Genomic DNA, 25,666 nt, shown 5'->3' with positions numbered 1-25,666 from the left:
TGGGGCAGTGGTGGTACGCGCCTTTAGTCCCAGCACTCAGAAGGCAGAGGCAAGCAGATCTCTGCGAGTTCAAGGCCAGTCTGCTCTACAGAGAAGAGTCCAGGACAGTCAAGGCTACAGAGAGAAACACTGTCTCGAAAAACCAAAACAAAAAAACAAGAACAAGAACAAAACTAATTCTGCAGGAAGTGGTGGTACACACCTTTAATCCCAGCACTCAGGAGGCAGAGGCAGATAGAGTTTGAGGGCAGCCTGGTCTACAGAGTCAGTTCTAGGCCAGTCAGGGTTATACTGAGAAACCCTAACTCAGAAAAAGGAAAAGAAAGAAAGAAAGAAAGCCACAAAAAGGTGCCCAAACACTAATGTAGTATGGATACTATGCAAATGTACTATAATTACACTTTATTGTTGAAGGAATAGTGACAAGAAAAAAATCTGTGCGTGTTCAACAATGATACAACTTTTTCCAAATATTTTGGGTTGTATGGAGGGTTGCGTTTATGAAATTATAGCCCATAACCATTGGCCTAAACAGACTTGTGACATAACTATAGAAAGGATGAGGGTGGAAAATGTGCAGTCTGTGCTTGGCAGTGAGAGGCAAAAGAACTCCTAATCTGAAGCAGTAAGAATCCAACCAAGCTGCTGGAGCGGAGCGCCCCTCGCCTCCCGGGCCTCACAGGCGGTCAGAGCGCGCCGTGACGTGTGTTCGGCGGGTGACGTGTGTTCGGCGGGTTGTGCGCCGCTCTGGTTTCTGATACCCGCTATCATGCACAATAGGAGCTTCCCCGCTGCAGCTCAAAGTCCACGTGGGCCGGAGAGAGCTGAGCCGTGGTGTGTTCGCCGAGCGCTACTCGCGCGAGGTCGTTGAAAGAACCAAGCAGCTCCTTTTCCAAGGGGCCCAGGCCTATAGAGATCACATATGGGGCGAAGGTTGTTCCATCCACCACATGCCAGAGTCACTGAAGCCTGGCCTGGTGGGGGCCTCTCAAGCTGCAAGGGGACAGATGTTGATCGGACCTGATGGCCGACTGACACGCTGCCAGGCTCAGGCCTGGGAAGCTGGCCTGCTTGGGGCAGCACCCATCGCTTGTTCATCCTGCGTGAGATCTGTGGATGGGAAGGCGGTCTGCAGCCAGTGTGACCGGGCCCTCTGTGGGCAATGTATATACACCTGCTGGGGCTGCGGAGCCTTGGCCTGTATGCTGTGTGGCCTTGCAGACTATGCTGATGATGGCGAGAAGACACTTTGCACCAGCTATGTTTGAAGCCTGAGGTGGCCATGGACAGTGCAAGATGTTCACACGAAGAGGGAGAAGGTGGCTTTTATACGCTATGTTTTGTACCCCAGTAACAAGTGAATAAATCTCTTTATATTTGGAAAAAAAAAAATCCAACCAAATGGGCTGGAGAGATGGCTCAGTGGTTAGGAGCACTGTCTGTTCTTCCAGAGGTCCTGAGTTCAATTCCCAGCAACCACATGGTGGCTCACAACCATCTACAATGTGATCTGATGCCCTCTTCTGGCCAGCAGGTGTACATGTAGGCAGAGCACTGTATACATAATAATAAATAAATAAATCTTAAAACACACACACACACACACACACACACACACACACACACACACCTGAAAGCAGAAAAACCAAGAAGGGAGAATAGAAGTCGACTATTTAAATAAGCGGATGTGCACGTGGAAGGAAAATGGCTGCAAGAGTTTAAAGAGCTCGTTTCAGTGGGCGGGAGATGAAGTACGGGGTTAGACGAGGACTTCCTCGGTCTCTGTGCCAGACAACACGCGTGCCCGGGAAGGGCGGGTGCCTACCTGGAGAAACTGTGTGAATTCCACATAGTTCAGGTGCTTCTTGCGATTGTGCCCAAAATGCAGCCGGATGAACTCACAGTCCCAGTTAAAAGGGATGTGATGATGGATAATGGTCTGTCCAAAAATCTCCTTGACATTTTCTTAAAAGGGAAAAGAAAACCGAATCAGTCACGCTGACAGCGAACCATCCAATCCACTGCAATGCTCCTACAGAGAAGAATTAAGAGAAGTTTAAAAAGTCAAGGCCGGCTGGCTGCTTCTACTAAGAGGAACTGCAAATCTCCCTTTGTGCCCAGAAACCCATGCAGGAACACAACTGACACAAAATATAATTTTTCACTTAAGATTGTGTACCCTTACATATAAGGCTGTGAGATTCTTAATTTCTCTTGACTTAATTTTAATTAGGAAGCGGTTTCTATCTTGCCATATAAGTAGCTGCTGTTTTACATTCCAGCATAAGCTCAATAGTGTTCCCCTGGTTCCTCAAGGAGTCGAATTAAGCCTTTTATCAGAAGCGTGAATACCTAAATTACAGTATAATGCAATATTTGTCATACTAAGTATGCTTTGATTGAGGTATGATTATTACATTCACACTAGCCTGAATATGACTATTGAAGACAGCTATAAGAAACACTTCCAACTATCATTAGCTCAGCAGTAAAGCACCTTATTAAAAGCTGATGTGTCAAAAATAGGGTCTTGCCACAAAGCCTCGAAATCCCCCTAAAATCTATGATTAATAGTCTGAACTATTAAAATATTTTAAGATAAGTGAAATTAGTGATCTGCTTGTCAATGGAGAACCTTACACGGCACGCTAGCTTTTTAGTAGGTACCAGTCACGCTGTATGCTACGACCAGGACTCTGTTGCTTGTCTTCATGCAGTGGCAAGGTCATTCACTTTCTTACAGTTTGACATTGATTATGAAAATTGGTTCACAAATAACTGGTGCTTTAACAAGCAGAGACCGGGTAGACTAATTTAGAAGCTCATGCAAAAAAAAAAAAATCATTAGCAAAATTAAGAGAGCAGGAAGTCTTTTTAGTAATGTCTTAAAAAGTAAATTATTTTCCAAATTCAGCCAATGTTATTAGTGAAAGGGTTTTACCGTCAGTAGCTATCAATTATCCTAGAGAATTAGTAAACAGAGGTTTGACGTTTTACAGTCTTTGAAGACAATGCCAATCTCATAGCCGGCGATGGTGGGTAATGGATTCCCTTGGTTTTGTGTAGCCTTTCCTTCGGGAAAGCACTACATTTGGGTGGAACTCTGGCCTGGAACTCTCCTAGCAGTCTGGACTCAAGGTAATGGCTCTAGTTCACAGGATGTAGTGAGCCGGAAGGAGGCACTGGATGTCACTGGGGAGATTGGATTCTCATCTTCTCTCAAACAGATGCAGGATTTCTTAGCTAAGTGGCAATAAGATCTCAGAGTTTTCAACCCACGTCAAGTATGTTCACCTTAAACAAACAAACTAAACACTGCATGGGGTTTTTATTTCTCAAAAGATTTCAGTATCGATTCATGAGATTCTGGCTCAAATTGATACAGACCATCATGCTTAAAGCTGGGCCCTGGGGTCGTAGCTTGTGTAGAATGCTCACTCCTCATGCTCAGGATCATGGTCCCAGTCCTCCACCACCAGCCATCGGGGTTTCAGATTGTAAAATATGTTAAAGCTTATAAAGTAATTAAAATAGTAAGGACTGTAAAAATGTTTTTAGGATCCATCTAATATAATTAGTCACTCCTGTCTCAGGTTAACTAACTTTACGTATTTTAGAAGACTAACAAACCAGACACGGTAGTGCACGCTTTAGTCCCAGCATTTGGGAAGGAGAGGCAGGAGGATGTCTGTGAATTGGAGGCCAGCCTAGTTCACATAAGGAGTGCCAAGCCAGCCAAGCTACAGAGTGAGATCCTGTCCCCTAAAATATAAAAAATAAAAATTAAAAAGGTCTAACAAAAAAAAGGTGTTTAAAATAAAGATGAAAAGTGTAGGGCTGGAGAGACGGCTCAGAGGTTAAGAGCACTGGCTGTTCTTCCAGAGGTCATGAGTTCAATTCCCAGCAACCACAAGGTGGCTCACAACCATCTATAATATGATGTAATGTCCTCTTCTGGCCTGCAGGTACATATGCAGATAGAGCATTGTATACATAATAATAAATAAATAAATCTTTGAAAAAAATGAAAAGTGTAATGGAATGTAGAATAACGTAACATAAATCATCGCATATATGAAGCAATACTAAGTCTGCTAAAGAAAGGAAGTTAGCTTTTATTTAAAGGTATTACTCACAATGATCAATTATTTAATAGGAAATGTACATACTGCTGCACAGCAGGTCTGCGTCTACTTAGCAAGATGCTGTCTCTAAAACGAAAGGAAAAGAAAGGTGCCTGCATAATTTTTATGCAACAGCAGATAAAACTGAATCCCTTTTTATATAATTTGGAAATATCAGAATCTTAAGTGCAAAACAGTCTCAAAATCAAAGACTCAAAAGCCTTCAAACAAACAAACAAACAAACAAAATGTAATGGTTTCTTTTTTTTTCTGACATCACCAAAAGGATATTTACTGACTCGTCTTTATTATTTATTTGTGGTACTGGGTCTTGAACCCATGGCCTTGAGCATGCTGGGTAAGCCTCCTTCTACTGATCTACTCCTCCAACTCTCTTTAGTTTCTTTTTATTTTGAGACAGGGTACAGTCTCACCCTGAAGCCCAAGAGGGCCTTGAATTTACAATCCTCCTGTCTCAGCCTCCAAGTCGCTGGGATTACAGGCATGAACTACCATACTGGGCTCACAAACTAAAAGTATAAAACATACTTGAAAAATAAACTCCTTATAGTTTAAAAAAAAAAAACAACTCCTTGTTAATGGGGAGCTGATGATCAGCCCATGCCCTGCCAATGCCAAGCAAGCCCTCTATGGAGGAGCCATATCCAGGCCTAAAATGAAAGCTTCAATGGGGAACTCTGTCTTACTAACTTCCTAGCAACCTCTGGAAACCTAGACGCTGTTCAAGCAATTAAGACAGTGGTCTTCAAGAGTCAGAGCAGGCTCTCAAATACAGAAGTGGCGGTTGGACAGATAGAAAAGCAGAATATTTTCTACTTCTCCCCAAATGGTCCCCTGACAGCTCTGTACATGGTTTCCTTGTGACATCATCCCCTGGTCTATTAACTACTCTGTGACACTCAGTCCTTTTCATCACACCCCAGGCTGCAACTGGAGTGACTGGGGGCTAATAAGACTGTGATCCTACCTCAGCACCGCTTGAGATGCAGTCTACAAATCTGTCCCTATCCCATGATGTTCATCTGAAGCTGCCTGAGGAATGTCACAGAGTGGATGTAGTCTACATTTATAATTGCCACTGTTCTTTCACTAGGGAGTGTTTACAAAACAAAGTTACGAAAACGTCCTGGATCCTGGAACTAAGGGGTGTAGACCTGCATGAGGCAATGGCCTTATCAGCACTCATCTTCCTGGGTCACCAGGCTTTGCATTAACCCCAAGCACGCCTGACCCATCTTGCTACTCTGCGTAACAGCCCTTCCCACCCAAAGAGAATCCGTCTTTCCAGTGGCAAACAAGGATCTTTAGCTCTAACTAGCACTCTTTACGAGCACTATTTCTGTGGCCACAGCTCTGGCCTGGCATGACAGTCACATCCTGGCAGCAAGATCATGATCCAGGACGTTATACTAGGTTGGCATTGCTAAGAGAAACGGGAGTCCATTCATGTTTCTGACAGAGAAAACAATAGAGCCACTTTTTCATTGCCTGCAGGGAGCATGGGCTTAGGGAAAAGGCGCTTTATAATTCCTTTGAAAACTGGGGCCAGATAATAAAAGTAGCTTGTCACTATGTTCTCTTTGCTCAAAAGGAGAGGAGCGCGGGATTTGTCTGGAGAGCAGGTGACGGTGACAATGTGATTAAGTAAAAAAAATGTTCCAAGAACGTAGATTAGTCAGTTTAGCTGTTTAGCTTAGAAAGATTGGACTAGGTGAAATACTCATTGCAGCGTAGTCTGGAAATGTGTCTTAACAGAGGGTTTTCCATCTCCCCAGCCACCCACACTGTGTCTCCCCGCGTCATCCACCCTCATGCCTCCCCTGGTTCTCATGGGAGCTTTCTGCAGGGTCTTCATCACCTTTCTGCAGTACAAAATTACCTCTGACCGGGGCTGGCACTCTTCTCCAAGACTGCCACCGTGCCTGCTCCATGAATGAGCCTGGAAGGAGCTGCTGTACCAACGGTGTGGCCAGAGAACTCCTCCTGTAGGTATACAAGCCATCAGCCCCGTGACACAGCCCGCCTACCATCAGCCCAGCTTGACATCCTGAGTTCAAGGATCCCAGCCCAGCAGGAGCTGCTGCTTCCAACCTAGAGGCCTGAGACCAAGCATTCTTTATGGCTAGGGGGTAATTTTTTTTTCCCCCTCTCGACAGCTTGGTTTCACCTGCACAGTTCTTAGGGTGAAGTCAGAGAGGCCCTTAGGACACCTGCGGTAAACGGTGACTTACTCGAGTGTGTACAACTGACCGGACACAACAGGGAGATTTGTGGATGTGCTTTTCAGCGAAGGACAAATTGGGAGGAAAGAAGAGGAACAACTAGGAACCCAGAAAAGAAAACAAACAGCCACAACAATCACAATGGAAAAGATCAACAGCAGAAACTGGTGGAGGAAGTCCCAACGGCAGCATGCAGACTCTCTCAGCTTCCAGGCTCTTACTTCCAGGAAGTCCTGGGTGAACTCCCCGGCACTCTGGGGGAAGGTGTTGTTAGCCCTTTACCTACCTCCAGAAGGGATTACTGTGTGATCAGTCAAATAGAGGAGTCCCGCTGCCAAATATACGTAAAGGTTCATTTCTCAGGAAAGACGAGTTCACAGTTAGCGAGCATCTCAGAAGCTACGAGGCACAAAACCCAGGGGGTCCTCTCCTTTAGCCTCGAACCCTCAAGCCGCTTTAGTGGCCCTGTGCGTTTTGTTCAGAATAGTTCTTTCTGCGATGTCTGATAAGCATACAAAGACTCTTAAAATTTCTTCCTGGTTTAATCAAACACCCATGTGCCTTTAGTGCGTACCAAATTATCATCGTCTTACGGCCGTTAGAATCTCACATCATCTACGTCCATGGTTCTGTCTCCACAGCGAAAGGGCACCACAGCGTTCTCGGTATTTACATTACCATGTCCTGACACTCGGAAAAACAGCAGTCGTTGTGGCTTCCCTTTGGGGAAGAGTCTATTTGACTTGCTGTACGCTGTACACCCTGACAACCAACACGGTAATCTGTCAAATGGCATCCCTGACTTAGAAGGTCTATGCCGTATGGGTGTGCCCTTGGAAGAGCTCATTTTGATGAGCTCCCAGTCCTAACCGACACACTGGGGCACAAGGTTGCATGAGTGTTTAATAGAAAATCTAGAGCATATAGTATGTTTTACATGTGTTTAGTAGTAAACAGGCAAGGGCTTCTTTTGGTTCTGTTTGTTTTGGGTTTATATTTTAGAATTAAATCTTTGTTAAAACGATAAGTACCTTCTTTAAAATGTTTGAGATAAATGCATGGCAACAGATAAGAGCACCGTGCAGTATTACCACACAACGAGGATCAGGTTACCTGCACCTAATTCTACCAGCAGGACACCAGCACACCTGTGGGTCACAGTGAGACACGGCCACATGTACACTGTATCCAGCACACACTTGTCATGCAACGGCCTCCACACGGCTCAGGCCAGCTGGCAGTACCAGAGATACAAGCCAGTAAGCAATTACCCACAGCATGCATTAAAAGTGTATTAAAGATCATTAAGGAGAAAAATACGACTTTATTTATTTAAAAAAAAAAAATACAGAAACAGACCAGAATTCCAGAATCCTCCCCGGAGCTTTCATTCTAACACATATCACCAAGGCCTTGATAGAAACCTTCTCTCCAGAATGGAAGCATCTCTGACAACAACAATAACAACAACAACAGCAGCAAAACAACCTTGTCTGGCACTCCAGGAGACGTTTGATGCTGCTGTGTATATAAACGCTTGCTAAGATGCTACAGCTTAAATATATAGCTTGATGTGCATAAAAAGCATATCTAAAACAAAAGCACAGATGAGATCAATATGGACAAATGCACAGATAACACTAACACTGTCGTCAGAGTCCACGGATCATAGCAATGGCAAAATCTCCATCCGATTACAGTTTGCATCCGGGATTTCTCCTAACTTTCCCTCATGCACACAAGGGATAACTGCGCCTTAAAAAGCTCCGACTAAGAAATGGAAGGCCATTTGGTGTAAAGGATTTAATGTTAGTTAAAGTGAATTAGTATTAAGTTTCTTTTCCCTAAACTTGTGTCTATAAATATTTGAGCAATTCATCTTATTAAATGGATACAAACATGAAAAGTGACCTTCATTACATACCCAAAAATCCTATAAAAATAAACTTCAAGATGATGATTTCCTTATGCAGAGAATCTAGAGTCTTGAAAGGAGTGGGCCTTAAAAAATCTTATTACATGGCATTTGCTGAACACAACAGTTTCAATGCATGTTTTCTTGAAGACATAAATAAAATATTCTCTTTTTCATTATCATCGCTTTCAGATTAGTTGAAAAAGCTGGCCTAAGAGTAGAGCCTGAGCTCAGTGGCAGAATGCTTACCTAGAATTCTTAAGGCCCTGGGTTCAACTCCCAGAGCCACAAAATAAAGAAAAAGAAAAATTATGTAAAAGTAGATCTTCAAAACTAGTGATAGGACAGCCAGAGGAAATGATGAAAGCCCTGATGAAATGAGAGTGAGGGGAAGAGAAAGAGTGAAAGGAGGAATGGGGGAGGGGAAACAGAAGAACTGGACACATTGGGCAAGGACCTCAAGACCTCTTAGGTATCCCATGATAATCTTATCTGTACATTATGAACAGGAAAAAAAAAAGTCTTTGGATCAGGACCCATATGTCCTTCAGATTATGGTAGGTATTATTAAAAACTCAAACTGATTTTTTATCCTGACTATGTTTCTTAAAATTCTAACTCATAAACCATAATCTAAGGGAAAAACAAAAGGCCATAAAAGAATAAAGTCAGGGCTTAATGTCCATGAGTTTTTATCTTCATGAAGTGAGGTATGTGCCAGCCACTCAGCTGCTTCCTATATTCATTTTAGTCTCCTAATCAGCAGTGACAGGAATCTGTTGATGGTCTGTTGGATGAAGTGCCTTCCGTGACACTTTTAAAAAGACACACACACACACACACACACACACACACACACACACAAGTTGGGGAAAGCAACCAAATGGAGCACACACAGTACTAAGGTAGAAGACAAAATAAATTTCCTTTTTTTTTTTCCTTTCGTTATTCCAGACAGGGTTTCTCTGGGTAGCCCTGGCTGTCCTGGAACTCACTATGTAGACCAGGCTGGCCTCCGCCTCCCAAGCGCTGGGATTAAAGGTGTGTGCCACCATCGCCTGGCTGAGAAACCTAACTCTTAACGTCCACATGATACCGCCATTAACTCAGACTCACGTGTCCAGTTCCCCAACATTACTGCGCCATGTTTAGAAGGGGGCCTTGTGGGCACCGTGCTACCCACAGAAGGAGAATGCTCAGCAATATTTAGTGCTCCAGTGGAGCTGATGCTAATTAACGAGGTGATTAACAAGTCCCTGTGCTCCCTCTGTAGCTCTGGCTGTTTGTGCAGAAAAAAAAAAATCATTCTTCAGCTGCAGAGCAGGGGCGATGCACAGTTAGTTATGTGGTGAAATGTAAAGAGAGCCCTGCAGAGCATTTTTAGGTGAAAATGTTCTTCACGGAAGAGGGTTGAGCCGATGAAGAGAGGAAACAAAACAAAACAAAACAAACAAACAAACAAAAAAAACCAAATGAAAACCAAGGCCAAAGTAGACAATGTGTCCACCAAATCACAGGCACAGTACAGCTGGCTCGTCTGACAAACTTGTACTTTCTCGTCATTCTTATAGTTATGGTGGCATTGCTCTGTTTGTGGGGTTTTTTTGTTTTGTTTTTAGGACAAGGTCTCTATGTAGCCCTGGCTGTCCTGGAACTGACTATGTAGACCACAGCAGCCTCAAATTCACAGCGACACCTGCCTCTCTGCCTCTTGAATGTTGAGAGCCACCATGCCCTCCTGCCTTGATCATAACTAAAGCATCAGAGGAGATAAACAGGGCTGTGACTTAGGGAAAGTCTGAATTTCAAGGGTTTCTCTGCAAATATTGTGCAAATCACACCTTGTAGGGGAGGAAAAGTTCTGGAAAAGCGAACATCCCAAACCTTGTTGAACTGAACACTTAAAAATGACTAAGATGGAAAACTCCATGTTATTTGTTTTAACCATAATAAGAAATGTTCTCAAATGTTAAAAAAAAATTTTAAAGGTAGAAAGGGGCCTCTAAATCCTTGCAAATACTACATTTTTTAAATTGAAAAGCCACTGAAGAAAAGGTTAACCAACACTTTTACTAAGCATAAACTAACTTCTACAAATGATCTCTAAAGATGAACGATAGCTTAAAAAAACAAGGAAAGAAAGAAAAGAAAATTTCTAGTTTGTTTCCTTGTGAGACAACGTTCCTACCAAAGAAGTTTCTCCATCCACCTTGGGAGAGACAATTCTACCGTCAAGGCTTTGTTCCCTAAAACCACGGCTCTAAAGTGGAAGGAGCTTCGGGGGAAACCCCGTCACCCCTGAGCCTCCCTGCAGGTGGAAAACGACAGGGTAGCGGTTTTCCCGAGATGCCATAGAGAGAAGCTCCAAACTCCCTACTTGGAAATAAAGTAAAAGTAAAGCCTTTTAGAATGAGAAGGCAAGCGTGGCAGTCGTGCTTCTCCTCCGTGAAGAACGTCTGCACAGGCTGGGCCAGCATGAAGACGGCTCATCCCACTCTCAGCAAGTTGAAGTGTGAGTGTTTGAATGAGCTGAAGCAACAGCGTTCATCAACCCCTTAACACTCTGAAGAAAGTGACGTGACTTTTCTGTGTAGAAACCCCTTTAGGAAAGCACTACTTCACTCACTGAGTAGGCCCTCGATAAGCAACATACAGGCGGTAACGGCATCTGGGAATGAAGAACTGAGCCAGCACTGGGAACTTAATGTATTACTTTAGAATCTTTTTGGTTTCCCCTTACCAAATGTCACCTCTCCGTCTCCACTCTTGTCAAACAGTTGGAAAGCCACTATGAACATGGAGTCTGGAGCACATAAAACAGATTCAAATGCCAAAAACTCTTGATAGGAGATCAACCTGGAACACAAAGTAAAATGTTACTGGGGCTGGAGGGATGATGGTTCAGCCATTAATAAGAGTGTGCACTGCTCTCACAGAGGGCCTAGACCTGGTTCCTAGCACCCACACCAATAACTCAGTCACCTGTAGATCCCACGTCCTCTTCTGGTCTCCACAGGCACTCACACACAGGTGTACACACACACACACACACACACACACACACACACATACACACAAACACACACAAACACACATACACATGCACACAAATAAATATGTTTTTAAACTATAGTCTAGTAGAAAATAGGAAAATACTCGACTTTTTAAAGCACAGATGGAATTTAATAAAAAAAATTTATATTTATTTTATTTTTTATTTTTGGCATATACATTTATATTATTGCACATAAATAAAAGAAACTATATACAGCAAGAAGAACCACAAAACAATCAGGAATTATATAAATGTCACATTCATGGTGCTTTGGCTAATTGTATTTGGCACCCTTGCAGAAAACATTTTTTAAAAAAAAGATATTTTAATATAAGCTGAAGCATGAGGGTTAAGAGAAAGAGGCCCCCAGGCAAAAGTAAGATACGCCTGATAGCTGTGGTGTGCGCTTCTCCTAGAAGTCATAGCTCGTATCCCGGGTACCAGCTCCTCGAGAGAGAGAGAGTCATCAATACCAGACATTTACTATGCGTTGCTGTGTGAACGACAGCTCAGGGTAAGCAGCTGGCAGGTGAAGGGTACACGTATTTGTGGATGGGAAGGAATAGTATACTTTTGTAAGCCCTTAACAAATTAATGGACATGAGCATTAGCCAATCATCCTTAACATCACCGAGGTAGGAAAAGACCAAAAAGAAGCCTAAATTTAATCAATAGTCTCTTGACCCCAGACTGCTGACATTTTTATCTGGATAATCTTTTGCTGTTGGGTCTTCTGTGATTTATAGAACAGTTAGCAGTATCCCCGAGTCTGAGCAGGAGATATCAATTTCATCTCTCAGCTGTGATAAATGAAAATGTCTGTAGACATTGTCAAAGATGTCCTAGAAAGCAAAATGACTCTCATTGAGAACCAATGATTTAGAACTAATCAACAATTTGGAGAAAAACGTAATGCTCTGCACGAAGGAAGGTGTTAACTGCTGCCACAGAAACGCAGCCAGTAGGAAACGGCAAGACAGTGTAGCGGTCCAAGAAAATAAAATGCTGGCCTCAGTGCTATCGTCCCTGAACCTCCAGCACCATGAGAGTGGAGCGGAGGAAGAAGAGAAAGTACAAGCTGACGCGTGTGATTAGAAAGCAGAGGCAGAGATCCCTGTATATTACCTCATTCAGCCCTGGAGGCTATAGGACCAGGAATAAGGGAAGCTGGGGGCAGGGATGCTGGAGGCAGGGATGCTGGGGGCAGGGATGCTGGTACAAATTGGACTGTCTGCTGCTGCCAGTCATTCATCTCCATGGATCTGAAGTTCCACCCACCACCAGATCACCAGGAGTGCCTGAGAGACTGCCTCGCTTAAACCAAAACAGTTCCCATTGACTCTCTGCCTCAAACTGTGGTATTTTACTTCTGTTTTCACTTGTGACCAAGTGTAACTCAGGGTACAAAAAGTCATCTCTTTCTCATTGTCTTGGCTGAAGAGTGTGCATATGTGTGTTCATATATTCTCACTGTCTCAGCTGAAAAATTATTCACATATACACACATGTATGCATACATATGTATATTCATATACACACCTAATGATTTCAAAATGGGTATGGTGGCACATGCTTATAAATCTAGCCCTGGGGAGATGATGAGGCAAAGTAGGAGTTCAAGGCCAACTTTTTCTGCATAGGAAGTCCAAGGCTAGCCTAGGCTACACAGGTAATAGGGGCTGGGAATCTTTTAGGGAAAAAATGTATTTGTGGCTGAGCATGGTGTCACTTTTAATCCCAGCACTTAGGAGGCAGAGGCAAGAGGATCGCTGTGAGTTCAAGGCCAGTCTGGTCTACAAAGTGAGTCCAGGACAGTCAAGGCTACACAGAGAACCCTGTCTCAAAAAGCAAAAAAAAAAAAAAAAAAGTATTTGTACATAAACTATGCCATCCAGATCTTTCAGCATAATTAGCCAAAGGACAGAAATTTAAGTGCAATAAAGCCAATAAGTACCTTGCTAATTATCAAAAGGGTTGAGAACTGTATTGTCCTATTACATGTTTGAAAAGACAATAATAAAAATTTAAGGAACCCTCTAGACAAAAGGTGGAATCTGACATTACTGATTTTCTAGAACTTAGTAAGCCCTAAGATATATATTTAGTGAGTTCTGAGATTAACCAGTAGTCAAAATAACAAAAAACTGCCTTTAATGACCACACGTCAGCCGAGTCATAAGTCATAGCAATCTTAACCATGGAGATTTCATGTCTCTGTGAGTTTGAGGCCAGCCTGGTCTACAAAGCGAGGCCAGGACAGTCAAGGCTACACAGAGAGACCCTGTCTCAAAAAACAAACAAACAAACAAACAAAAAAGCTGGTCTGCAGAGAGGAGTGGCACCTGAGCTCAGGGGTGGACCCTTAAATTCTTTTGTTTGTTTGTTTGTTTGTTTTGTTTTGTTTTTCAAGATAGAGTTTCTTTGTGTAGCCTCTGCTGTCCTGGACTCACTTTGGAGACCAGGTTGACTTTGAACTCACAGGGATGCCCCTGCCTCTGCTCCCGAGTGCTGGGATTAAAGGTGCGCGCCACCACCGCCCCATGAATCCTTAAATTCTATACCTGAGATTTAGGACCCACCATCTTGTATAGCTGGCAATCTTCCTTCATCCGTCCCGGAGGCTGCAGTATCATTAACCTCGCTGACAGACGTAGAACCTCAGAGCCAACAAGACACACTAGCCCGCAACGACCGCCGTTTCCGTTTCCGGATCTCCATCAGCAGGAGACAGTGTGGCATGCGACAGCTCACCAGGTCTCTGAACTTTGCCGGATGTGGCCCCCATTCCTGGCTAAGGTACACCTGACTCACCTGCCGCCTCATGTCTGCTTCCCCCTCGGGGTATACAGGCTCATTGTACACCGAGCTGGACTGGAAGGAATGAAGCTTAGCCGGCTGGGTGGGTTAGCAGGACCTTACTTAGGCAGTGAGTGAAAGGAGATTTTCTATGACACAATTTTCAGTGAAACGGCTCTTCTTTATGGGGGGGGGGGCGGTTTGTAAGGGCTATATATAAACCTTGGGGAGTGGGCAGGGGTTTTCGAAGTTAGTATATATCATTGGCTGGTCCTAAGGTGTTGGGAATGCTTAGTTTGCAGTGGAGAGGAATTCCAGGAACTTGCTGGACATGTCCTTATAAGAAATGGGGAGTTTTAACCGAAAACCTGACCACCAAGCTCCATGATCACCTCAAGGATAGCAGAGGTGGGGGATCCTAAGGCTACATGCGCTGGGACACACAGGCCCAGGGCAGGGAGGGTGTGGTCCTACTCCTGCCAATCTTAAAATGAGATTTTCCAAGTTTGGACATACTCAACCTCACTCTTTTTTTTTTTTTATTATTAATTTATTCTTGTTACATCTCAATGTTTATCCCATCCCTTGTATCCTCCCATTCCTCCCCCCCCATTTTCCCATTATTCCCCTCCCCTATGACTGTTCTTGAGGGGGATTACCTCCCCCTGTATATTCTCATAGGGTATCAAGTCTCTTCTTGGCTACCAGCTGTCCTTCCTCTGAGTGCCACCAGGTCTCCCCCTCCAGGGGACATGGTCAAATGTGAGGCACCAGAGTACGTGAGAAAGTCGTATCACACTCTCCACTCAACTGTGGAGAATATTCTGACCATTGGCTAGATCTGGGAAGGGGTTTAAAGTTTACCTCCTGTATTGTCCTTGGCTGGTGCCTTAGTTTGAGCGGGACCCCTGGGACTCAACCTCACTCTTAACCCAGGCCAGCTCCCCTGGTTGCAAGGCTCCACAGCCCTGCACTCATCTATTCTTTTGTTTGTTTGTTTTGTTTTAAATTACATTTTATTTTGCTCTTTCTGCTATTCTTGAAGTTTTGATTGTGAACCTAACCACTGAACCACCTACCCAGCTCTCTTTCTGCTATTCTTTTTTTTTTCTCTTTCTGCTAATCTTAGTGGATGAGTGTCCAAGTGGCAGTATTATAAAATTCTCCCTTAAATGCACAGCTACGAATATTGACAATCTATTTTTACCCCCAAACTGAAAGTACAGAAAGATATAATAGAAAAAGTCCTGCCGTAATTAACATTTATACTGAATAATATATATTAGACAATTAAGGGAAGATTACCTTCTAAATAAAAATACCGTATTAAAGACTGAAAATAAGGCCATGTATAATGGCACACACATTTAATCCAAGCACTCAGGAGACAGAGGCAGGTAGATCTCTGAGAGCTTAGGGCTAGCCTGCACTACATAGTGACTTCTAGGACAGCCAGGGCCAAAGTGATCCCTGTTCCCAAAAGAAAAGATGAAATCTGAAGAGCTGTATGGATGTAGGGTGCACCCCATGAGCTGTCTGGGTGTAAGGGTGTACGTACCCCGTGAGCTATCTGGGTGTAAGGGTGCACCCCCTGTAACCCCATAGTAGGGAGATGGAAGCAAAAGGGTAAAACTTCAAAGCTACAAGGGAGTTTAAGGCCATTCGGGACCTCAGTCTCAAACAAAACAAAACAAAAAAAGCCATGGTGACACACTCCTTTAATCCCAGCACTTGGGAGGCAGAGGTAGGTGGATTGCTATGAGTTCAAGGCCAGCCTGGTCTACAAAGTGAGTCCAGGACAGCCAAGGCTAACACAGAGAAACCTTATCTCAAAAAACCAAAAGCAAAAAACAAAGAAACAAAAAAAAGTAGTATATTTTTGTTCACAAGTATAAATTATCTCCAAAAATATGCCTCCTATCATGGACCCACTCATTTTGAACAGCTGTGACTGGCAACACCTCCTGACCAGTGTCCTGGATCCTTCCGGCCTTCCTCCTTCATTCTTTAAACTGTAGCCAGAGGGATTTCTAAGCTCCTCACAAAACAAAAGAAGCTTTGCCATTTAATTCACCTATCACACAGCTCGCCAGCTCCAATGACAGCCTCATCGCAGGGGTGTCTGACCACCACACGTTCAGTGACAGAACACTATCTTCCCCTAACACGGGAACTCTTAACACCTGCACGGTCATCCCATGTTCTCCTCTCCTGACTTCCCCATTCCTTCTACTCCCCAGGCCCCGGGAACCACTTACCTTTACATCTCTAAGGAGCCACCTGCTGCGGACACAATCTTCTTCCTGCATTCCTCCTGACTGCAATTACACAAGCCTTGACTAACACGGAAGCAGGGTCACCCGTGTGTAGCACTACAACCCACTTTCTACTTCCTTTTAGTTTCCACATAATGTCTAAGAGTCATGGGACAAGCTGGGCTGGATGGTACACGCCTATAATCCCAGCATTTGTGGAAGCAGAGGCAGGCAGATCTCTGTGAGTTCGAGGCCAGCCTGATCTACAAAGCAAGTCCAGGATAGTCAACGCTACACAGAGAAACTATGTCTCAAAAAATCACACACACACACACACACACACACACACACACACACACACACACAAAGAATCATGGATTGGTTTTTCTGTGCCTGATTGATACAGAGGAATCTTTCTAAATGCAAATCTAATCAACTTAGTTCCCTCCTTAAAATACTGTAACTATTCGTTCATTGGTCATCTTTAAGGAAGAGGGGCCAGATGCCTCCTTAGTCTTAAGTGGCCAGGTTTGGACCACACTTTATGGGAACCTGTAATCTAAAGGACTAGACCTAAGCCTTAATGTGGTTTATAGTCCTAAAGATCTGACCCTGAAGACCCTGCATCCCTCCCCTTGCTCTTCTTACCCCGACCCCAGCACTCTCAACAATGGGAATGACGCCTGTTCCTTCCACTAAGGGCTCAGAATGGTCCTCCACCTCCACCTCTAGGCTTCTGTGCATTCAGTTTGCCCCACACAGCCCAGTTCTAATATCATGGCCTCAGTGGAGGCCTGTCAGTGCTCCAGGCTCCTCATCACGCACTCTTGCAGTAGGGCACTGTACTTTTTCCAGACCGTTGTATACAATCTTATAAGAGCAATAATTGAGTCAACTTTAAAGCCTATCTAGACAACTTGTTATCCAAAAGAGCTAGGCTTATCAAGGAGCACAGGCTTGACTCAGGATGAGAATTCATAGATAAGCCGGGCACGGTGGCACACACCTATAAGGCATCACTGTGAGTTTGAGGCCAGCCTGGTCTACAAAGCGAGTCCAGGACAGGCAAGGCTACACAGAGAGACCCTGTCTCGAGAAACAAAAACAAAAGAAAAACCCTCTTAAACACTCTTTAACAAACTCACTCTAGAACACAAGTGTGTGGAGAGACAGATCTCCTTACAGAGCATTAGGAAAACGCCTTGACATTTCACTCTTGTTTTCTTTGCCTCCATTCATCTAAAACATATACTCAAACTCGTGTTTATTATCACTTACAGCACTTTAAAATGTGTTTAACAACAATGTGAAAACTCACGGTCTCCAAGACAACGATGCGTCTCATGGCTTTACCCTCTAGGGGGAAAAGTTCAAAAAAATGAAGATGGCGTCCCCATGCTCAGTCAGCAGTTCTCAGCATGTGGGTTGCAACCCCTTTGAGGGCGAATGGCCCTTTCAAAGGGGTCACGTATCAGATGCCCTGCATATCACATATTTACGTTACAAGATGTAACAGTAGAAAAATTATAGTTATGAAAGAGCAATAAAAATAGTTTTATGGTTGGGAGTCACCACAAGATGAGGAACTCTATTAAAAGGTTTTGGCATTAGGAAGGTTGAGAACCACTGTGTTAACTGAACTTAAATGTTAGCTCGAGTTTGGTTAGCTCATGCTAAAGAGCCTTAGGTGAAACTGAGTCCTTGGAGGAACCGTCCACTATGAAAACTGTCTACCTGGCCACTTTGCTACCAGAAAGTGCAGAGGAACTAGGAAAGTATAATTGTTTCCATTAAACAAATTTCAGGAACATGAGCACAGATGGAGCTGCAGCATATCAGGACCAACCACCCATTCCTCATAGGCAACAAGCCGAGTGAGATGCAGCTAAGCATGTGTGAGACCCTGGACTCCATACTTAGCTCCAAGAAGGACAGAGGGATGGGTAGGAGAAAGGAAAGGAGGAGAGAGAGAGTCAGTCGGTGGTGCTGAGCTGGAATGAAACAAACGGTCAGCCATGAATAGGGTCACTTGGACTGACACATAATCAAGGGAAACAGGGGCCCAGGCACTGGGTGCCAGAAGCACTCACTAGCTACATTTTGTTTTGGTTTGGTTTTTTGAGACAAGGTTTCTCTGTGTAATATCCCTGGCTAGCCTGGTGTGGTGGCGCAAGCCTTTAATCCCAGCACTCGGGAGGCAGAGGCAGGCAGATCGCTGTGAGTTTGAGGCCAGCTTGGTCTACAAAGTGAGTCCAGGACAGCCAAGGCTACAGAGAGAAACCCTGTCTCGAAAAACAAAACAAAAACAAAACAAAACAAAACAAAAAAATATATATATATCCCTGGCTGGCCTGGAACTCCCTCTGTAGACCAAGCTGGCCTTGAACTCACAGAAATCTTTTGCCTCTGCCTCCCGAGTGCTGGGATTAAAGGCGTGCGCCATCATGCCTGGCTTTAGCCACATATTTTTTTAATGCCTGAAATTTTATAATGAAGAATGGCCAGTATTGTCTCTTCTGACTATAGAAGTAATTCTAAAAGCTACAACCAGTAGGTAAGCAAGCTGATTACGTGGGGTTTTTTGTTTTTTATTTTTTATTTTTGTTTGTTTGTTTTTGCTTTTTCGAGACAGGGTTTCTCTGTGTAGCCTTGGCTGTCCTGGACTCGCTTTGTAGACCAGGCTGTCCTCGAATTCACAGCGATCCACCTGCCTCTGCCTCCCGAGGCCTGGGATCAAAGGCATGTGCCACCACCACCGGCTGATTATGTATTTTTTAAAAAATATGAATGAACGAACTTGTAACAATTTGATTTTTAAAGTCTCCAAAATTAAGCATCAAAAACACAAGTAATCTTGAAATATAGAATAAGTCATATGCTCAGTAGTAAAACTTTGTTTTTTTATGACAGAAAACCAAAGACGAGGTCCCTAGCCAGCAAAGACTACAAGCTGCTGGTTAGGGAGCAGAATTTGCCTCACAGATGTGTTTTCTTTGGCAAACAGTTACTTTTCCAGATGCACATGATAACTACATTAGGAAACCCTAAGATTTCATACAAATATCCAGTTTTCTGCTTTCCCTTGACAAATTGTGAGCTTGGGCAACAGGAGGGTTTCTGGTCCCAAGTGACACTTGGCAGCTCCTGATGCCAAGCAGAAACTGCCTCTGAAAAAACAGCCGCAATCCTTGGCTGCCCGTGTCTCAGGACACTGGGGACTCTCGGGAGTTTACTATGTTTGGCGAGCAGCTCCTATCAAAATGCAAGCCCTATGGAGTCTGCTAAACTGATGCACTTTGCCCATCAGTATACTCAGACGTGTACCACACTGCTAGGTGGCTCGAGTGTTGGAACCAGTAGGGGCAGATCTACAGCCATATTTTCCTATGGGACCATCGTCAGGAGAACATCAGGCATGGGATAGCTCATCAGGTCCCCAGACTTTGCAGGACGTGCACCTCATCACTGGCCAAGATCTGCCTGACTAACCTAGTTTTAATTATTTTTATGGGGTGCTGGGCTCTATAACTTTGCAGTGACACGGTTTGTGAATGTGTAGTGTATTTTCCCACTAAGTTCCTTATCAGAATGGAAACTAACACAATGCAAAAAATGTTCGTTACCATTGTAACTGTCTACAAAATTTTTGTAAAATTGCCAAAATTTCTGCCAAAATGAATGGGTCTTTGACATGTATGGTACATTAAAAAAAAAAAAAAACTCATGAAGAGTCAGAGGGGGAAAAAAAAGGCTGGGTCTACCAGAGAAATTCTGACTAACTAGACTAAATATAGAAAGCACCATCCCAGCAGTTACAGTTTCAAAGAAGCAACTGTCTAAATATTTTAGGTCAGATCACATTATAATAGTCTCTGTGATCTGCATTTAATGCATAAAATCATCTTGCTTTTCATTACGCAACTAGAACTCCAGAAGAGTTTCAGCCACAATCCCACAAATATTGCTTGGCTGACGGCTGACTTTTAGACAACCCATCAGGCTATTTATACCAGGCGACACTGTTTTCTGTGCGACTCTATAGCAAGCACCTTATCTCACCGTCTACTGGCCGATGGAAGATGGCAAGAACCAGAAACTCACCGGCTAGATAATGTCAGGGGAGGGGGAGAATGGGGTGGGAGTAGGGGGAGGGAGAGAGCGGGGGGGGGGGGGGGGGGGGGGGGGGGGGGGGACCGGGGAACTGTCCTGTGCTCATTGAGTTTTGTGCACATAAAGTTTCAAAAGCAATATAAAAGCAGTCACAGAAGACCTCTCTGGAAGAATGGGTAATCTAAAAGCCGGTCTCAGATCTAATCAACAACTGACCAGTCCTAGGTCAGCTCTCACCTCACACTTAACTGATCCTATTCATGCCCTTGGTTTCCCTTTGTCATGGGTGATTGTATGTAATATCACTGCTGACATCTCAGGTTACACCCTGGAGGACTCCGGACTCCGTAACCGGATCATAACAATCCTTCCTTCACTGTCCTGGGTAATGGAGACGAGAAATGAATGATTATTGAGAACAAGAAAGGGGGACTAGACATTAAGACTATTCCAGCACTCGGGAGGCAGAGGCAGGCGGATCGCTGTGAGTTCAAGGCCAGCCTTGTCTACAAAGTGAATCTAGGACAGCCAAGGCTACACAGAGAGACCCTGTCTCAAAAAAAAAAAAAAAGAAAGAAAGAAAGAAAGCTGATCATTCAATATGAGCCTCGCTTTCCTTAACTCTTAAACAGAAACTGACTTCTTTGAATAAGTCAAACATATCAAAGACTTTGATCCTGCTGGATTAAAATGTAAAACCTTTAACTATAATACTTAGCCCTTTTGAAACCCTGAAATTTTCCCCTAGAAAAATTATGATGCAAATCCATCCATTTTACATGACTTCTAAAGTTCATGATTTCTAAACACAGTGCATCAAGAAAAAGGCAAGAATCCACGTTTCCTTTTAAAAAAAAAAATTCTATTTTCCTCTGATTCTAGAAGTAATTTATGGGCTAAATGAGACCCTGTCCCAAAACCATTAAAAAAAAAAAAAAAAAGGAAAGCGTTTGCCAGCTTTGGTGATGCCTATAACCCAGCAGTGAGGCTGGGGGATTACCACACATTTAAATACATATCTTACAACCCCCCCCCCCTCAAAAAAAAAAAGAAAAAAACAGTGAACAGGTAAACTCGGCTGGGCAGTGGTGGCGCACACCTCTAATCCCAGCAATTGGAGGCAGAAGCAGGCAAATCTCTATGAGTTTGAGGCCAGCCTGGTCTACAGAGTGAGTTTCAGGACAGCCAGGGCTACTACACAGAGAAACCCTGTCTTGAAAAACAAACAAACAAACAAACAAACAAAGCAAAAAAGGTAAACTCAGCCTGTTGTGGTGCTGAACACCTTTAGACTTGGCACTGGGAGGCAGAGGCAGATGTCTGTGTGTTATAGGTCAGCTAGAACTACATAGTGAGATTCTGTATAAAAAATAGAGTAAACTCAATTCACCATTACTAGATTCTTCACACACAAAAGCTATTACTGACGCACTCTGCCAACTAGGATTCTACTTGACTGCATGAAAAATGCCCTACTTTAACAAAACCCTTCAGCCTACAAGAATCGTATAAAGTTTCAAAGGAGAAATAAAACAAGATGATCACAAGAGGCATGAAATCCTTATGTGAAAAAAAAATGGGTGTTCAAAAACCATGTCTGGAACTGGAGAGGTGGCTCAGAGGTTGAGAGCACTGGTTGCTCTTACAGAAGATCCGGGTTCAGTTCCCAGCACCCACATTGTAGCACACAGCCGTGTAACTATGTCTCACCTGGCCTCCTTGGACATTGCATGCACAGACATACATGCAGTCAAAACACGAAATAAAAAATAGGGGGGAAACGTAGAGCTGAGTGTAGGGCTGCACACCTTTGATCCCAGCACTCAGGGGGCAGAGGCAGGCAGATCTCTGGGTGTTCAAGGTCAGCCTGGTCTACATAGTGAGTTCCAGGACAGCCACAACTAAATAGAGAGACTTTTGTTTCAATAAATAAATATAAAACCAGGTCTGAGAACCAATGAACAACAAGCATGCCAATATTTTCTAAAAGAGAAAAATGTATGTGTTCACTCTTAATGATTCGAAAGGAAGAAATTCTAATTAAATTAATTAATTCCCATAGGCCTTCTATCTAACCAGCACCTAGACTCTATACCTGGTTGGCAGCTTAGGCGCTGATCTCCAGCCCTTTCTAAAGTCTGCTCATATTATAGTGATGGACAGAGATGTTTCTCCATCCAGCTGTTCAAACAAGCACTTCTACAGCTCAGAAAAAGATCCTGGGCCCTTAGGGATCTGGAGATATAGCTGAAAACTGCCATAGTGTACAGTCACTTTCTTTATCTAATTCAGTATTGCATTTGCTCCACAATCCAGCCCCATGCAATGTTACTAAAGTTAACAGCTCCCACTGAGGAATGGACTAACAACACAGTAGGATGAATCTTGTTGCTTCTGTGACTTCACACCCAGACACCACCAGGCTAAAAGTAACCCCCAAGACTGGGAGTCACTAAGGACAAGACACACAAACACTGAACACACAAAGTCCCCGGCTTCACTCCAACTCCATCTTCTATTGCAACAAAGTAATAACACAGTGGTCACACCAAAACACAACATAAATTCTCCACTGCTTCTACACACACACACACACACACACACACACACACACACACACACACACGTTTGTTCATCTTCCCATGTTCCGTGGCACTCCTTTTTCCCTGCCTGCAATTCTTCTCCCTTTCTGTCCGACAACTAGAAAGCTCCCACTGGTTTCATGCAAGTGTCGCCTCTTCTATGGTGCTGCCCTAACTACTCAAAGAGTTAATCAAGCTTCTTGGGGACTTCTTCTTCCTATATACACATGCCGTTACTCTGTCTTGCCCCAGAAATACTGACTTTTTTTTTTTTTTCCTTTGTCTGGTCCTCGCTTTCCCACTAAGTTATAAGTTTATTCTTAAGGTCAGCAACCTCATTTTATTCATCCTTTATATATAAGCATGACAAATTGTGGTGTGTAACATAATGTTTTCCAACTAAATAAGCAGAGAGATGAATACAGACCAGTCCCTAAGTTCCTCATAGAGAGCTATATTCTCCTAACATGCTGTAATTTACTTTTTTATTTTCTTTATTACCGTTTGTAGCTTTCTTACTGACACATTCTAGCACCAAGAACAATGCCTGGCACATTATCAGGTACTCAGTATTTTTCAAATAAATGAATACAAAAAATGAAATTAGTTATCAGAGACCCATCCTGAGAAGATTATTCAATATAAAATATGACTTTTTGAGCTGGGCGTAGTGGCTCATGCCTTTAATCCCAGCACTTGAGAGGCAGAGGCAGGTGGATTGAGGCCAGCCTGGTCTACAAAGCAAGTCCAGGACAGCCAAGGCTACACAGAGAAACCCTGTCTCAAAAAACAAAACAAAACAAACAACAACAACAAAATGCCTTTTTTTTTTTTTTTTTTTTTTTTAGAAAATAAGAAATGACAACATGGTTGATAATGGCAGTTAATTATACTATTTTTATAAGTTTCAGAGGAAAGATATGATTACTATTAGAACTCTAGATACAGAGTAGGAAAGATGGCTCAGTAGTTAAGATCACTTGCTAGCATTACAGATGGCACAGATTCAGTTCCCAGTACCCACGTGGCAGCTCACAACTATCTGTAACTCAATATTCAGAGAACTGATGCTATTTCTGGCTTCCTTGCACACCATGCACATAGTATACATACATACATGCAGACAAAACAAATTTTAAAATAATTTAAAATACAAGTTGGTCATAGTGATGTCTTTTTAATCCTCGCACTCAGGAGACAGAAGAGAGAGGATTTCTTATTCAAGGCCAGTCAAGGCTGTGTAGCAAGATCTTGTCTCAAAAAAAAAAAAATAGTAGATAGGTAGATAGATACATTTATAATACATCTATTTACATCTATAATAGAGTATGTATAATTGGCTTTCAGAACATTTGTAAGCTTTCTTACCCATCCTTGGTTTGATCAGCTACTCCTGCCAAGAGCTGCACGATCTTTGGGTTGCTGTTCGGATCATTGTACAGGCCAAGATAGCGCTGAACAAAGTCTTCTGGGGTCATGTAATGTTCTCCATCCACCTCCGTGCTGGCATACTGGAAGATAAGTGAATAAGGCACATTGAAAACATAGGATATTTCACTTTCACCGTTATCTGGTAGCTAACAGCTGTGTGAGGGTAACGGAAACCAAAGGACAGTTTTCAAATCAAAATAAGGATGACGAATGTAAGCAGTGTCCACTGGATACTGAAAGTGTAGACCAATTGAAGACCACAGTCAACACTGATGAGCCCTGAAAATCTGCTGGGTGAAATGAGCCATAGTGTAGGATCCCATCTATATAAAATGTCCACAAAAGCAAGTCCTTGGATAAAACACAGAATTGTAACTGCCAGGACCTGGGAAAGGGAGGCAGGAGCTAACCGCTCAATGAGTGTGAGATTTCCTCTCGGAGAATGTTCTAGAATTACACAATGGTGAAGCTCAGACATTGTAAATGTTTAAAATAGATCCACTAAGTAGTACACGTTAAAATGATCACAACAAGAACGTTTACATTATGTGGAGTATCATCTCTCAATTAAAAACACATGAGGCGGGGCTGGAATAGTTCTAGGGTCAAGAGCACTGGTTGCTCTTCCAGAAGACCTGGATTCAGTTCCTAGCACCCACATGGCAGCTGACAGCAGTCTGAAACTCCAGTTCCAGAGGATCTATCGTCCTCTTCTGGCCTTCTAGGGCACTGCAACCATGTGATACACAGACACACTTGCAGGCGAAACACCCACACACATAAAATAAAAATAATTTTTTGTTTGTTTGTTTGGTTTGGTTTGGTCTTTCGAGACAGGGCTTCTCTGTGTATCCCTGGCTGTCCTGTAACTCACTTTGTAGATCAGGCTGTCCTGGAAGTCACAGAGAATGGGCCTGCCTCTGACTCCCTGAGTTCTAGGCGCACCACTACACCTAGCAATAAACAAATGCTTAAAAATAAAAAATTAAACAAAATACACAAGGACTGACACGATGACTCAGTAGGTGAAGCCACATGCTGACAAGACTGACAATCTGGCCAGGCATGGCTGTGCAATGCCTTTAATCCCAGCTCCCTGGGAGGCAGAGGCAGGAGGCAGGCATATGGCTGTGAGTTCAAGGCCAGCCTAGTCTA

At 43.4% G+C, this 25,666-nt stretch overlaps 2 protein-coding genes across 3 annotated transcripts in view; one reads left to right on the top strand and one right to left on the bottom strand.

Annotated features, from left to right (window-relative positions):
• Slc25a12 (solute carrier family 25 member 12) overlaps positions 1 to 25,666 on the bottom strand; it is a 96,606-nt gene that overhangs the window by 46,418 nt on the left and 24,522 nt on the right. Inside the window, exons 3-5 of one of the 2 annotated variants that reach the window (XM_051166107.1) lie at positions 24,449 to 24,591; positions 11,023 to 11,138; positions 1,826 to 1,965 (exon numbers count right to left, since the gene is read on the bottom strand). In XM_051166107.1, coding sequence (XP_051022064.1) covers positions 1,826 to 1,965; positions 11,023 to 11,138; positions 24,449 to 24,591 — 399 coding nt within the window. Of the gene's footprint in view, positions 1 to 1,825; positions 1,966 to 6,024; positions 6,129 to 11,022; positions 11,139 to 24,448; positions 24,592 to 25,666 lie in introns of those variants that run through there. The other variant, XM_051166108.1, reaches the window with a different exon arrangement.
• On the top strand, positions 560 to 1,296 carry LOC127207579 (apoptosis regulatory protein Siva-like). The gene is made up of 2 exons (XM_051167033.1): positions 560 to 593; positions 781 to 1,296. Exons 1-2 carry the CDS (start codon positions 560 to 562, stop codon positions 1,266 to 1,268), a joined length of 522 nt encoding a protein of 173 aa, XP_051022990.1. The 3' UTR covers positions 1,269 to 1,296.

This window comes from Acomys russatus, chromosome 24 (genome assembly GCF_903995435.1).
Source record: "Acomys russatus chromosome 24, mAcoRus1.1, whole genome shotgun sequence".
Lineage (NCBI taxonomy): Eukaryota > Metazoa > Chordata > Mammalia > Rodentia > Muridae > Acomys > Acomys russatus.
Note: the sequence above shows the minus strand (reverse complement) of the source record. Positions and strands in the feature narration are given on the sequence as shown.

Bases quoted from the DNA above. Each gene is read 5' to 3' on its own strand.
- LOC127207579 (XM_051167033.1), top strand. From the start codon at position 560: ATGAGGGTGGAAAATGTGCAGTCTGTGCTTGGCA. The intron at 594-780 runs GTGAGAGGCAAA...CATGCACAATAG, and splicing joins TGTGCAGTCTGTGCTTGGCA to GAGCTTCCCCGCTGCAGCTC.